The sequence below is a fragment of the Gambusia affinis genome, linkage group LG04, assembly GCF_019740435.1.
Source record: "Gambusia affinis linkage group LG04, SWU_Gaff_1.0, whole genome shotgun sequence".
Classification (NCBI taxonomy): domain Eukaryota; kingdom Metazoa; phylum Chordata; class Actinopteri; order Cyprinodontiformes; family Poeciliidae; genus Gambusia; species Gambusia affinis.
The window spans coordinates 9,624,231-9,639,876 of NC_057871.1; the positions used below are offsets into that span (position 1 = coordinate 9,624,231).

At 36.2% G+C, this 15,646-nt stretch overlaps 3 protein-coding genes across 5 annotated transcripts; 2 read left to right on the forward strand and 1 right to left on the reverse strand.

Moving 5' to 3' along the window:
* Positions 1-4: 4 nt before the first annotated feature.
* On the forward strand, positions 5-3,630 carry LOC122830113 (dynactin subunit 6-like). Of its 2 annotated transcripts, XM_044115188.1 has the most exons (8): positions 5-97; positions 1,123-1,217; positions 1,393-1,457; positions 1,561-1,666; positions 1,775-1,860; positions 1,964-2,011; positions 2,098-2,240; positions 3,224-3,630. In XM_044115188.1, the coding sequence occupies exons 2-8, from the start codon at positions 1,189-1,191 to the stop codon at positions 3,314-3,316; spliced, it is 570 nt and encodes a 189-aa protein (XP_043971123.1). In that variant the 5' UTR covers positions 5-97; positions 1,123-1,188; the 3' UTR covers positions 3,317-3,630. The 2 variants fall into 2 exon arrangements, with proteins under 2 accessions (XP_043971123.1, XP_043971122.1); XM_044115187.1 differs by lacking the exon at positions 5-97 and having other exon boundaries at positions 1,023-1,217.
* Positions 3,550-15,335, reverse strand: gtf2e2 (general transcription factor IIE, polypeptide 2, beta). Of its 2 annotated transcripts, none has more exons than XM_044115186.1 (8): positions 15,128-15,335; positions 13,824-13,988; positions 6,423-6,505; positions 5,702-5,809; positions 5,121-5,303; positions 4,569-4,662; positions 4,357-4,472; positions 3,550-4,211 (listed from the first exon to the last, which is right to left on the reverse strand). In XM_044115186.1, the coding sequence occupies exons 2-8, from the start codon at positions 13,981-13,983 to the stop codon at positions 4,092-4,094; spliced, it is 864 nt and encodes a 287-aa protein (XP_043971121.1). In that variant the 5' UTR covers positions 13,984-13,988; positions 15,128-15,335; the 3' UTR covers positions 3,550-4,091. The 2 variants fall into 2 exon arrangements, with proteins under 2 accessions (XP_043971121.1, XP_043971120.1); XM_044115185.1 differs by having other exon boundaries at positions 15,124-15,335.
* Positions 7,337-11,853, forward strand: smim18 (small integral membrane protein 18). The gene is made up of 2 exons (XM_044115189.1): positions 7,337-7,524; positions 10,719-11,853. The coding sequence occupies exon 2, from the start codon at positions 10,724-10,726 to the stop codon at positions 11,036-11,038; it is 315 nt and encodes a 104-aa protein (XP_043971124.1). The 5' UTR covers positions 7,337-7,524; positions 10,719-10,723; the 3' UTR covers positions 11,039-11,853.
* Positions 15,336-15,646: the final 311 nt, after the last annotated feature.

A 15,646-nucleotide genomic window follows, 5' to 3' on the forward strand; every position in this document is an offset into this window, starting at 1 on the left:
TTTTCAGGCAGTTGATTAACGCATTTCCAGATGTGACACACATTGCAGGGTAAAATAATCCCACGAACCTGAACATGATTCAATTTCATGCATTTTGGTAAGAGTTTTATTTATTTATTTATTTTTTTTTTTTTTGATTTCGCTGTTTTCGATGGTTCTTTAACATATAAATATAAATGTAACTTATTGTATCGAGCTTCTCCACAAAGCTTCCCACACAGTCCTGACTTACTACCATTCCGCTGCTCTTATATACAGTATTTTAAGGCAGCGAGCGAAAACAGAGCTCATGGTGGTTTCAGTGCTTCGTAATTAGATTTATCCTAAATTGATACAAGACACAACACTTTTTGCAGAACTTTCTACCTCATAATTATGGGAACTTCTAATTTTCAGATTTTAAATTACAAGCATATCACCCTGCAAACGTTGTTATTAAAAGCTACCCGTACAGTGAATAAAACCCAGCAATTTTAATGTTCAAATAAAGCAATGAATATGCCAACAGTCGCACCACAAATAGAGACATACTAATGTAGTGACAGATATGGTTGTTTTTGACGCCCCATATACATTCTAATGTCTACAAGAAGGATACAATAATCAGGAACTGAATAAAAAAAATACAGTGGTAAAAATAATTAAAATAAAAAGGGGAATATATATATATATATATAACGCCAATATGGTGAAATACTACTACTACTACTACTACTACTACTACTAATAATAATAATAATAATAATAATAATAATAATAATAATAATAATAATAATAATAAACAGATTAATTGTCACATTGTATATAATTTTCTAAGACACTTATTATTGTGTCTTTGTTGTCACATTAAGTACCAACCTTATTACCTTATTAAGACATTTATTAATTGTGGCTTGGTTATCCTTTTTTAAGTGTAGGTCTGGAAGCAGTCATTAAAGCTGGTTGCTATGGTAATTGCTTCTTAAGTCAGTTAAAATAGTATACGTTTTTAAAAGTGTATCTCCGTGAAGACGCCGGAATGTTTTGCAGTAGTAATGCATCAAGTAATGTTAGTTGTACAGTGTTGTATTGTACAGTGTAGCAGGAGCCATTACATTAACTGACGCATGCGCATATGTACAGAGGAAAAGGATTTCCAATCGATGCCCGAGTGAATCAACGCAGCCTCCCATCAGAGCAGTTCTTGCCATGGCAGACAAATTAAACGCACAGAAAAGGTAATGTAAGCATAGGTTTATGTCCAATAATTAGGTTAACTGCCATTTGTTTAGAAATAATTGAGAACTGGTTACTGGGAAGTAGTTGTACCGCTTTTTCTAACGTGTCAAGAAAAGTATCTAATTAGCACCTTAAGCTAGCATTGTTAAGCGGTTACTTCTGCTGTTTTCACAGTGTTAAAATAGCAGCGGGGGCTGTAGTCTGTGTTGAAAGCGAGATCAGAGGAGATGTTACTATTGGTAAGATGTTCTGCATTTGAAAAAAAGTAGCAAACACACATAAACCAAGAGATTTTCCAAATGGATTGTATCTTGTCTTTACTTTAACTGTTTATTGTTTCAGGCACTAGAACAGTGGTCCATCCAAAAGCTCGGATTATAGCAGAGGCAGGACCTATTGTGATTGGAGAAGGCAACCTGATCGAAGAACAAGCTCTGATCATCAACAGGTTAGGATTAGCCTAATTTACAAGTATTTATCATATTTAAATGTGGATAGAACTTTACAACAAATTCTAAGGGTAAAAATGTAATTTGCACCTTTGTATGAATTTAAGTTATCCAGAAAATATCACCCCGGACTCTGAAGTGGAGCCAAAGACCATGACCATTGGTACAAACAACGTGTTTGAAGTCGGCTGTGGTATCCTTTTTGGACAATCCTCTGCAGTTATTGTGTATAAATTATTGAATGTGTTGCACTTTCATAATTCCAAACCAGATTTGCCTCAACTGTTATAAATCAGTATCACAAGCCTTGAAAATTGGTGACAACAATGTCATTGAATCTAAAGGTGGGCTCTACCAAATTCAGCTATTAGAACCAAAATCTAATAGAATTACTCACCATATTTTCTTTTTCCTGTGCCTTACTGTCTAGCTGACGTTGGCAGGAATGTGATTCTCACCAGTGGATGCATCATTGGAGCCTTCTGTCAGGTCAACACCTGTGAGGTCATACCTGAGAACACAGTGATATATGGCTCTGGATGTATGAGGAGAGTTCAAACGGAGAGACCACAGGTATGGATACATATGGTTTGACACATCCAGGTTACAGAGAAATATTCCAAGTGTAGGATTATCATTTTTGTTTTGGTGTCACAGTATAATAAATGAATACATTTTTCTGTTGGGACTGTTTGATCATCTCAATGGAAACTAGCTGGTATTCTATACCCCAGCTAGTGTTTCCACTTTGGCCATTAGGTATACATGAACTATTTTCCTTACTTTTAAACACCCTGCCTGACTAAAAGGTTTGCATGTGTACTTAGCTACCATTCTGACCAATTCTTATGATGGCTCAAATGTTCAGAAGTAGAAGGGGAAAAAAAGGTTAAAGAAAGCAGGTTTAAAACTACAGCTGACAAGCTGCTGACTGAAGGCTCTACTCAAGCAAATACCTGAATTGTTTAACCAGCTAATATCACTTTCATAATTGCATTGTTGCATAAAGAGCAGAAATAAACCAGTCTTCTATAAACACTACAAAGAGTACAGTATCCCCTTACTTTTGTCTCTTATTTATCACACTTTTAATACCAGACACAGATAACCTGGGTATGAATATAAAAAGTAGTTTTTATTTAGGAAAAAAGGTAATCCAAACCAACCTACTCCCATGTGAAGATATAATTGCATACATTGGTAAATTATGAATTATCTATGGTTGCCACCCCTCCCTGATTACAGTTTATTCTGTCAAATCAAGAAACCACTTAAATAGAACCCATTTGGCAAAATGAAATAGGTTAAAATAGGTCAAGAACAACACATTTTACCTCTAAGAAAATTTAAGTGTTTAATATTTTAGTCTGATAGAGTTACAAAGCCTTTTCTAAGGGTTTGGGCCTCCAGAAAACCACAATGAGCCATTATTTGCAATTGGAGAAAATGTACAACAGTGGTGAAGCTATCCAGAAACACCCAGCCTACCTACATTTCTACGATTTTGTTTTTGCCATGTTTATGCTCTTCATTAAAATGTTTTATTGTCATTACAGCCGCAGACCCTCCAACTTGACTTCCTGATGAAGATTTTGCCAAATTATCACCATTTGAAGAAAACAATTAAAGCAAGCCACACTACCAGTTAAAATGCAACAGTAAACTGTTGAAATTAAATTGCTTTGTTTGAAGGTAACAAATGTACAGTTATTAAACACCAAGAATAGTGCCCTTTTGGTATTTTCTACTCTGTAACAGATCAATCATTTTCCTTTGCCTGTTTATTCTTTTCTAAGATTGAAAAAAAAAAAAGTTTTCCCCTCAAGTTTTGTGAGATGGACTTTAAGTATTGACTAATTATTGTAAGAGCTTTCAAACCGTATTGTGAAACAATGAAGTTTATTAAAATAAATCAAAAAATCTTGTATTTTGAACCACTGTACCACGGTTCTACAAAGTAAAAGCACTGGAGTCTTCTGAGAGTCCACAATAAGAAAATATGGAGATGTTTTCATGCTGGGCCTTCCACACATCTAGTTAACATCAGAACATCTCTTTACTCAAATTGCACCTTTCAAAACACGTCTTTGCTTTCAACTAAAAATAATCAGAGTAATATTAACATATATTAACCGCATTTTCATTATATCTGTAAGGATGATGTGCCCACTTCTGTCCAGCCTTCATGTGCTTACAGATCTTAGTACTCTTCCCAAAATGTCCTTGAGGTTTATTGACCAGTGACTAAAAAGCATTCCACAACACTGCTGCTATTGGCTCCATGTAATGTCTACTGATCCCTGGAGGGAATGAAAATAAAGAAACATGCTAGGTTGTTTCTGTTTTTTGACAGAACCACAACAAAGTCTATATTGTATAGCCAGCGGCTTCATCTGCTGCCAACTCGGATTAAAGTGAGGGGTTTCACTTCTTCGCAGGCACACCATCCGTGTAGTCCTCCAGAACTCCCGCCAGATGGTTGTTATGGGTTTTGAATTGTCTCTTCCTCTGCCCGCTTTGCTTCTTTCTCTTTTGAACTGGCATCTGCAGGGAAGCCAGAATCCAAAGTTAAACAGGATGGTTGTTCCAGTACAGAATAAGTGTGACTACATATATATTTTTTCTTGTCTCTAAAAGAAGGTTTTATACAAAATTGCTGAAAGAAATATGAGACGGAAAAGAAACTGACCACTTTCTTTGGTCCAGTCTCTTGCATGGAAGAAATGCCCTGTTTTTTCAAGTACTCTTCAATTTTCTCTTCATCTATGGAGTCCACTGGTACACTCCTCCACAGCTTTTGAAATTCTGCAGTGCAAAGTGAGGAACAACAAAAAATTAAATGTGTGACTGCTGATTCACAGGCGAACTAATAATAATAATAATAAAAAAAAACACCCTCACCTTCATCTACTACAAACTGGCAATGCTTGTCATTGTAGAACAAGATCTTTTTCTTGTCTGGTCTCGTTACAAATACAATCTGATCCCCCAAAGCCTGTGGAAAACAATTGAATTTTTAGCACCCTGCAGAACTATTTATGCCTTTTGATCTTAGTCACATTTTCTGGTTTGGTGTGTTTCTTGGTCTTCATGATGGTACTACTTCACACAGTTTTTAACAAATGCTTTGGGCCTTCACAGAACATCTGCATTTATATGAAGGCTAAATTATATACAACTGGACTATTTACTGATAAGGTAACTTCTCAAAGAAGCTGGTGTTTCTTTGGGAGGTTCTCAACAAATCTAAGCCAATCATCATTTTCCTTCCACTTGACCATTATGGCGCATTTTGTGTCGGTTTATCACATAAAATCCTTGTTAAGTTAGAATTTTTGGTTGAAACGTGATAAAATAGAAGAAACTTGAAGAAGCCAGAAAACTTTTGGAAGTCACCATTTGTAGTAGTTATGTTAATTATTATCTTCTCTTATACAATTGACTTTAAATTACCTTGATAGCCTTAGCAGAATTAGGGAGTCCCTCTTCCACATCGTCCAGCAGCACTCCTCCCAGCCCTAGCTGGTCATGTTTGTCCAGCAGCCTCAGTAAAGCTTTCTTGTCCTTCAGGTTGTATTTGGGCTTAAAGCCATAAGTTCCGTCACGAACCTCAATTTTTGGGTTGTTGACCAAGGCCTGAAGTTTGGGATAAAGATGTACTAGATTGCATGTAAAGCTGTTGTGCAAACATGTTCATTTTATTTGACATTTATTCAAAACAAAATTGCAAAAATTATGAACTGGAAAGGTATTAGATCACCAGTCTATAAAAAAACAGCAATTAACCTGTTTTAAATGATATCTTAAGACACTTTGGACAGCCTGAACATCAATAACCTTAAAAAATAAAATTATAGAACATTGGAAGCAAGCAACTTGTAAAGGTTTGGGATTTCTTCACAGTTTTGTAGTTTTATGATGTAAAGATTGATCAGTTGTAAATGTAGGATAAAGTTTATGAGAAATGTTTGAGGAGAGAACTAATTCCTCTTTAGGTGATAAATAAACAAAGACCTGCAATGACAGGAGCACACCTCAGTCATTAGCCATTGTTTCTGTTTCAGACTGATGTCAAGAAGTTTGGTCTCATCCAGTATCTCATCAAGGGTCAGGAAGTGGGTGTCGCCATTCTGATGCCTCGTCTGTAAACAGGACAAAGATCAGGCAAAGTTAGAACAACACGTAGGAGAAACACCTGCTAACACAAAAATATTTCACTGTATTTATTTTACTTTTTAAAATATCTTCATTGCAAACTATTGACAGATTCAGCAACATCTTCAGAAAGTTGGCAGCTAAAATGTCCGGGTGCTTTATAGCTTTTAAAACTCACATTAACAGATGGCAAAAAAGTACAAGCATTAAGAAGAAATCTGTTGAGAGATTTGCGAGTTCAGCAAAAAAAAAAAAAAAGATGAGTCACAGCACAGACAGAAGATTGCTGCCTTTCTGCAGAACTGCAGAATGATAAACAAGCTGTTTATGTACCCAAAGAAAGACTCGAGAGCAAATGTTGCACAGTGGACAAGTCTGACTCATCCTGCTGATATCATCACCCAAAAAGTAGATTTTTTTTTATGAAGCTGTGATGGAGATGACTGGATAATAAAAAAATTATGGGGTGTGGAAAGTGTTGAGCCAGTCTGACTCTGATCTCAACACTTTTCATGTAATTAGGAATGACATAAAAACATTTGACGCAAAAATATTCAAATCTACACAAAGCCTACTAATGCTCATTTTAAACGTGGTTACCTTCATGTAGTTGACAATCTTGGCCAGGCAGCCAAACTTGTAACCAGCGCTTGCCTTGCTGTTAATGCTTCCATTTGCAGATTCTGTGGAATACAGAACAAACAAAAACAGAAATTATTATATAATAAGCATAGTCGATATAATACAAATGTTTCTTACAGTGACAAAGTTTTAAAATCAAATCAATGCAGTGGTTTTTTCCAAAATGTAATGAAATGTGGGTTGATTCAGTCAAATGTCTGATATTCTCCTATAAACATCAAAGCTAAGTTTAGGTGAAATATTGCAGGTTTCTGAAACCCTGGGTTGCAACAAATAAAAATTTAGAAACACAGTTTAGGAACTCATTTTCATTTTGCATCACATTAAAATCATGAATGTCCTCGGTGACATTAACAAACTGTTAACACATCATAGCTTTCCCCACATTTGATTAACAATTCTTAAGATTAAATAATATTTAACATCTTTTTACACTGATGTCATTTGGACCTATACAAACAGACAATGATTTAATTTGACTTATAAAATAATATTTCAGGAGGGTCACAGAAACGAGATACAGAAGTGCAAAGATTTTGGTTTAATCAAGGGATCCAGCAGTGAAAAAGATCTAATTGGAATTGCATGAACACCAATAAAATGGGTCTAATCTCTGCTAGGGTCGAGTCATAACACCCTTCACTACCTCCCTTCTCCAGATCTGAAGTGAGCTCTGACCAATCACGGTTAAAAACAGACACCGATTCATAAATGACTCATGGTGTGGGAAGGAGCCTCTGTGGCTGTTAGCTGAACGGTGGGCAGAACAGCAAATTTCTGACAGTTCTGCTAGCGAATGGTGTGGGAGCAGGGGCGGAGGGAAAGAGCCAATGACGGGGAGAAGCCTGATCTGTTTAGGAGATGCATGAAGAGCTGCAAGGAGTGGCGGAGGAGGAGAGCGGGTGCACGAGCGACGGCTGAAAGTGCATGAGTGTGCCGAGGAGAGCAGGTTGATGTGCGAGTGTGAGCGAGGGGAAGATCCAAGAGACAGGGGGAGAACTCAAAACAAGGGAGCTCATCTTTTATCCAGCATCTTTAAGAAGCTGAGCCAGACACACAGGTGAGTTACTATATTTTTTTCCAGATAAAGTGTAGTCTGAATCACGAGAACATGTTTGACATGAACCAATCACAACAACCCACTGCCTGACCTGAAAACAAAAACTGTTGTTGGTTTTAATTTTAAGACTAGTGCTAGGTGTTGTTAAGCTGCTGAATCACAAATGCTAAAATGCAGCAAATTCATATTTACAAATCAAAACTATTTTGCTTAATCTTATTTAAAACTGCAGCATTCACAAATAATTGCAATGAAAAAATTACATTTAAAACCTTTAGCCATCAGATGCAATAGCAAGGCCAAAATTGCTTACACACACAGACAGAGGATTAAATAAACATGGACCAGTCTGCACTCTTCTCTGGTTGAATAACAAGCACCAGAATATCCGTTTCTGCGTCTGCGCAGGCGTTCATGAGCGTCATGTCTCCGTTTGTCAGAACACACAGCTCTGAGGAAACTGCTGCTGTCACGACAAACCAGTGAGGGGGTAAAATCAGCGAAGAGATGCCCGGGGAAACACCATCAGGAATGTGTGTTTTTCTGAGTGGTGGCCAATTTTGAGAGAGCATTACGTAGTCCTGCAACACCTACTAACCATGGCTGGGGTGGGGCTCTCGCAAAGGGGGGGTTGGTAGCAGATGCTGCAGGGAGCCAAAGTATCCCCTACTGATTGTTAGGAAAACAGAAATATCAAGCTAGAAACATGAGGGGGGATGGAGGAGGTCAGCTGAGGTTAGTCTGTGAGGTTGTTGCCATGGTAATGAATCTGAGTGAAATTGATATGGCTGATGAAATGATGCTGTACATAGATTATAAAGTTAAACTTCATTAACTGAAAGCAAGGGCACACACAAAAGCTTCTGCCATCATAAACAAGCAGATCTCAATAATACAGAAAAAATAAACCTGCCACTAGGACTAGGATATTAACGATCAGTTGAAGTGGGCCATATGAACTAAAAATTTTAAGCAATTTTTTTGTATGTTTTGTGATAATAAAAGGGGCTTTTAAGCCCATCTCACACAAATAATGCTTTTGGAAAAATATTACCATCTTTTAGGCTTCTACAGGACACTAGTAACTTACAAAGTGTGATTTTTATCACTAAACCGCATACGGTAGCTTTAATTTATCCTCATTATGAAACTGACAGTGGAAAATTCAATGAAAAATGACACAATACAGTCAGTTTTGAGGATTTTCAAACATTATTAATTGGAATTTTATAATTATGATAAATTAAAATCATTATTTTTTTTATGATAAACAATAAGATAAATTCCCATCCATAATGGCCAGAGTTTGTTTTAACTTAATGTAATCATTAACACCAAATGCTGACGGGATGGTGTAAAACAAAATAAATAAGTGGAACCATCATACCTCAGCCTTAGGTAGGTAGAACACTCTTCAGGGTAGATGTCTTTACTGAGTCAAAGTCAGTCATTTTCATCATTAGTTATAAACACCTAAGTTCACAACTGGAAGCAAAGATGAAGGAAGCCATCAAAATAACAGTTTTATAGTGACTGATCTCTTTCATACTGTGAAGTCGCCTCTACTTCCAAAGTGAATAAACAGCTATCGATGTGCAAAGACTGATCTTTTAATCTTATTCTAGTTCTGTAAAATCTTAGAAAATCCTAGAAAAAGTTTATCCCCCCAAAAAAAACCAAACAAAAAAATAAAAAAGTGGCTGATGGAAGCAGAAACAATGAATTTGATGTTTTATTGCAAAAGCAGACACTTACGTTATTTAAATATTTATCACACATTGATTTTTTCTAATATAGATCCCTAAACATCAATATCAGCTGGTCAGATCTTTATTAAAAGTAAAGACTGGATGTAGACCACAAAATCTTAAGAGGTAAAAGTACCGTAAGTGGTGCAGAATAAATTATTGAACATCGAATCCACAATGCAACTGCTTCGGAGAACTAAAGCGAGGACGCCAAGAGTTTTCAGATAACAAGAAGCTCTAAAGATATATTTACAGGCTCTTCTACTATTATTCTGTAACCTTGAAGCAGGTGTTTCACATGTAACACCAGTTTGAATTGGAAGCTCTAGGAGGAAATGGACAGTAAATGTAATCTAAGAAAACTGGTCAGGAGACAAGCACTTCAGTTCCTCTGCTCAGTGTTTTCTATCTGTTAGCAATCTGGGTCAGCTACCTCTCTCTCTTCATGCTCTCTGTGTGTCAGGAACATGCACGTGCACAATCGTGTGTGTGTGTGTGTGTGTGGACAGAAATGCGTGCACACGTCAGAGTGGTTCAAAGTGGTAGGTGTTGGCTAAAAGAACGACTGATGGGAGACAATTTGTCTAACCACGTGGCTACTGAACATCTCCTAATTTAATAATGCAGTTCCTTAGATACAATGCCTATATTTATTAAACTCCCTTTACAGTTGTAAAAATTATACAAATAACTTTGTACCAATATTTTGATCGATTCCAATACTTTTACAATGAAAAAAAGTATGTGTATGATATATATATATATATACAATCTTTAATATGTACATATTAAAGAATATTACTAAAATCATTTGTTTTCACAAATGATTGAAACCAAACAATTTACAGCATTGACTATTGAACCAATCTTCATTATCTTATATTAGTTGGCAGGCATTACTTTAGCTGTCTCTGTAGAATGCAAAGCTGTACTTTAACTTTAGAATTTCCAAAAGACTGGCAACAATCACAAATTCTGCTAGTTTCATAACAGGCAGAGGGTGGAAGATAAAACAGAACATCTTTGCTGTACTATTAAGCCTTCCTGTTATGTGCTGAAAGTCTTTCTTTCTCTTCCATTGGTGAAGAACAACATATTCCTTGTAAGAAGAGTCTTTTTTTACAAGGAATGTCTTGCTCATCCTGAGCTAATTTCTAACATATTGAGAATTCAATACGAGCAAGTAGTGCTAAATAAGGTGAATTCCTAGATCGGGAAAATATCTGATTTTTGAGTTCTGGTTAACTGATCAAAGCCGAACAGCTAAAATCTCTACCATAGGATTTTTCTTGACAGTTTAATGATAGTCAAATGGTAAAACCACAACTTTTTATTGCAATACAGTATCACCAAACAGTTCCTTCTTACTTATTTTTAAAAAATGAAAACAAAGCACAGAATTTCACAACAATATATCTTCTTTTTCATGCTTTTGTCTCCAACCAGAAAACATGGCCAATATCACAACCACTGCCCACCCAAGTAGTCTCCCTGAGGCCGTCCCTCTGTCCCGCGTCTCCTTACAGGTCCAAGAGGTCTACCCCTTCCATGATGGCTGGAACATTGCCTGTTTCATCATCCTTCTTCTTTTCATCCTCACTGTCCTCTCCCTGGCTGCCTTGGCTGTGCTCTATGAGCTACTTGACTGTGGGTGCTGCACTAAGGGGAAAACACACCACCAGCTACAAGAGGAAGGCCCAGGGAGCTGCAGCAAGCTCATGACCAACATCTGCAAGGAACCAGAGTCCCACACCGAAGTGGTATAGAGGCAACAGAGATGGGCAAAGATGAATTTTGGGTCTCACTGGGAAAAAAACAACTGAAACTCTCAGACAGTAAGGAGTAAGGTAACAATAAATAATGAGACCTTGATTTTGGTTCTTTTTTTTTATTATTTCAAACTGATTTTTTTTTCTCTCCACCTAATTTAAGAGTGTCTCTGAGAAATTGAAAGCAGGAGAGCTGACAATTTTGCCTAAAACACTTCTTTCAAAATAATAAAAAGAAAAACCGCTTATTTGGTGGATAATTTTTCCAACTCAAAGGAACCATCTGGTTGCATGCCAAAATGAAGGTGATGTTAATCATCATCACTGCTTTGGAAAGCAAGTGTGTTTCCCCGCCCCATGTTACACATTACCTGCTCGACAGCCACGTCAATATAAATAGCACTGCTTCTTTAGCTCAACACAAGCTTGGTAGCTGAACTGTCATTTACTTTATTGTATCATTCCATATGCCTTACCAAAAACTGCCTAACTCTCACTAAAGGATGTGGGCTTTCTGAATCACTATTTAAAAACTGACTGTTGCTTGGCATGTAAATTGCGTGGGATTATTTTGTTGGAGAAGTGTGTGTGTGTAAATAAAAGGCTTCAATACTACAATTTGTAAGGTTTCCAATGGAAAGCTCCCATTCCTGTTGTAAAAAAAACAATACAAGCTTTCTAAAGCTTGCTGAGCCAATCTGTCTGCGACTCGTATATTAAGAGATCATTTACAACACAGTCTGTCAGAGCGTGTTATTGAAATGTAATGTCAAAGTCATTTTTCTTGTAATAAAGTCCCACTTCACAGAAAAGTGTGTCGCCATTACTTGGTGTCCAAAAAATAAAGAAAAGAACAGCAATGTCTCTCAGCCATGATGAAACAAAAATTGAACTGCAGGCCTTGCAGCCAAATTGATTACTAAAACAGTAACTTCACAGGTCTGCCTAAAACAGCAGACAGCTGCAGCTGATCCAGAATTCAGACGTCCTCATCAAAAGTAAGATAATAGAGCACATCACCCAAGTTCTAAAGTGGCTCCCTGTAACTTAAGATAATAAACTTTCAAATATTTTAGTTAGTTTATAAATCAGTGAATGGCTTAATACTAAAATACTTTAAACTGTTATATCAATCTTAGGACCCCTAGCTTTAGTCTGCTCTGCATTCCCAAAATCAGAACCAAATTTAATAATGCAGTTATTAAATTTGAGTGGCAAACTCATTATTGAGTTTGCCACTTTTTTCTTTGCTTTATGTTTTCATCATGTGAAGCCCTTTGAACTGCCTTGTTGATAAAATGTGCTGGTTGATAAAATGTGGAGATCCAATACAACCACCTGGTTCTAACTGGTTGCTAAGCAACATTTTTCAACTTGAATGGCTCAAAAGTTGCCAGGACTGCTGGAGAAATCAGACAGAAGGAACACACAAGACTCAGTGTTACAAACTAATGGAGTTCTGTTTGACAACTCACTGTTTTGAGCTCTGCCTTTTTCTACCATTGTTCAAAGCACTTTCTCTATTTATACCTACTACTACTCTTACAAATATTACTTGCAATTTGCATTTTTCTAGAAATCACAGGTGGCACAACTGTTAGTATCCCACTAAAATTTCTTTGAAACACATGTATGTCAACCATTGTTTTACTTTATGATTTTGTTATAAATATGAAAATAAATTACATGACACAGAGGCCTATTTGACTAAGGGTCATTAGGCTGGACATAGATGAATTCCTGTCGTGCCACCACACACAGAGATAAGGATGACTAGAGAAATAAATATTTCTCCAAGTTCACTGTTGCTATGTAGAATCCGAATAGAAACCGTCTGGAACAGTTGTAAGGAAAAAGCCCTAATAGGAATGTAAGTTGGGTTTGTGGTCAGATGAGACTCAGACTGAGATGGAGAATGAAATAAAGGATGCATAAGTGGAAAACCAGTTTATGTGGACTGTTAAATATGGTAGAAGATCTGGGATGCCAAGAGCTTGTTACTCTCTGAGACAGGTGAATTTCATCATTTAATTTTTAAAATACCTAGACATTCAAAAAAATATGGTGGGCTTTACTAGCAACTTAAAATGAGTTGCTATCAGGTCTGTCAACGAAATATATAAGACAAATGGCCTAGATAGCAAAGAGGACATTCATCAAACACAAAAATCAAACTTCTTCCATGACCTTGCCAGTTCTCACATACAAATCCTTTAAAAAAATAAAAAATAAATATATATATATATGTGTGACAATAAACAAGAAGACAGCAGAACAGGTAGAACAGTTCTCCTGCCAAGTGGACCACCAAGGATTTTCTTTAAAACTGTTTTTCTTAACATGGGATTTTTCATTGCAGAAACATGTGAGCTACTGCAATCATATACAAACTTGTTTTAAGGCTTTTTACCAGAGGTGCCAATCAATATATTAAAACTCCAATGTTTTAATTACAGCTAAAGGTTCTGCCATTAAAGTGACCATAATCAGCTTTTAACACTTAAAAATAATCTTGAGGTTTTCTTCACCACTGGCCAATAAACGTGTCAATGAAAGAATCATATTAGATGGCAGAACAGAAAAGCAAGGAATAATAACAGTCTTGCATTTCTAAAGTGTAAAATAGAACCTTACAACTCATTGGCGCATTTAGTATCCGTCAATCGCCCTCACATACAAGAACGCGAATCTTTATTAATGTGAATGTGTATAATATCACAGACATGTCTTCCTTTTATGCTTTGATCAAAGAGACACTGATTAAATGAGACGTTTTACTTACCAGAGCTGTTTTTGGATCCAGAGGAGCTCTCCTTATCTACTTTGGGTTTCTTCTTCTTGTGAGATCCAGATTCTGATGCGGCTGGCCGCTTTTCTACAGCGGGAGTGGAAAGAGCTCTCTTTTGGAACAGCTCACGCTCTCTAAGGAGAGCTGGATCCATCTCAGCTAAGATGAAAGAAGAAAACATAGACGTTGTATAAGTATTTTGATGCAAAACAGTTTTCCGGCAGACTTACACAACAAATTTAAAATGACTGACTTGCTAAAACCTGTTTTAAACCTCAACACGTCAGCTCTCGCCTCAAACAGATTATCCTAAGTATATACAAACATTGTAGATTTGAATAAATTGAGGTACATCTCTGACCCTTTACACATCATTTGTTCCCTCCATTCCCTCCCAATTTCATTTATTGTTTAAAACAAGTGGTAAAACACAGAACGAGAACAACACAATGTATAGGCCATTATACATTGGTCTATGCAATGTTAAAGAAAACCTATAGATTTTCAATTTATACATTAAACATATAACCAATTATAAGCAAAAATGTGTGAATTTTTGTCATATGTAATAAAGTTAACTAAAAATGAAATTTCATTTTAAAAATCACAGCAGCTAAAAAACATTTGTCAGAAAAGCCATTGAAGCAGGAGTAAAAAAAAAAAAAAACAACACATTCAACTACTGCAAAAAACAGTGACATTTACAACAGTCTTGCGTCTTAGAACTAAGTTATTGAAAAATAATGAGTGAGAAGGAGAGATATGTTATTCTTCTTCGTTCCAAATAAGCAGGTTGAACAAAGCAGAGCCAAAAATAACAACTGGAATAACCAAATATGACAAAGACAAAGGATTCAAAATCACAAATGAAGCCTATATTAGCCATGCTTTTGCCTTGGAATCGATTCATAATTTGTAAATACCCCATGAGGTTTATTTAGATGAGAACTTCCCCCAAAACATTCTGACTAGCTAAAAAAAAAAAAAAACATTAATAATTTGACAGGGCATATATTTTCCTATGATATCAACACAAAGGCATTGATCTAAACAACTGATAGGAAAAACAAGGTAAGAGCTCGAACTGTAATAGCTGGTTGATTTAGCTAACGTTCGTCATCACTGTTGTATTACTTAAACAGTTAACTGATGTGATAATTTCTTAAACATTGGGACAGTTTAACATTCTAATTTAGACAGAAAAACAAACAGCCGAACGCAGTAAAATAAATGTACTGTACTCTAGCTGTTAACCTAGCATTAGCACATGCAGTGTAAGGTCAGTAAACGGTACCTGCCTTTTGCTTTGTCCTCCCGCAAATAAACTGCAGTTAGTCCACTAACTAATCAAAGTGTAAAGCCGATTTAGTCTTGAAGAAAATCAGCGATTTTCCGCCTTTTCTATTGTGAAATAAGTTAATACCAGATAGCTAGCCACCTAGCTAACTAACTTCTTACAAATGTTTTCTCTTCACAGGACTTCCGCTTCTTGTTCGATATATCGGTTTTCGACAGCTAATTATACACTACGTCACCACGCATTCTCCATTGGCTAGGGAAAAACATCTTCCATATATTTTTTTATCTGTCCAAAGTTTTCGGAAATATAAACTAGAAGTGGACTTGGTTACTTCGAAGCACATATATAATAAATACTAACGTAAGATAAATGTCCTTTAAAATTATTCAAAATTCCAAAGCATTTTTTTGAACCATTGGTATTGCCGCTTTCTGCAAAAATGACGAAGAAAATATTGCTCATCTGTTTCGAGATTGTTGTTCAAGAATCTTCTGGAAGACAGTTGTTTTAAATCAAA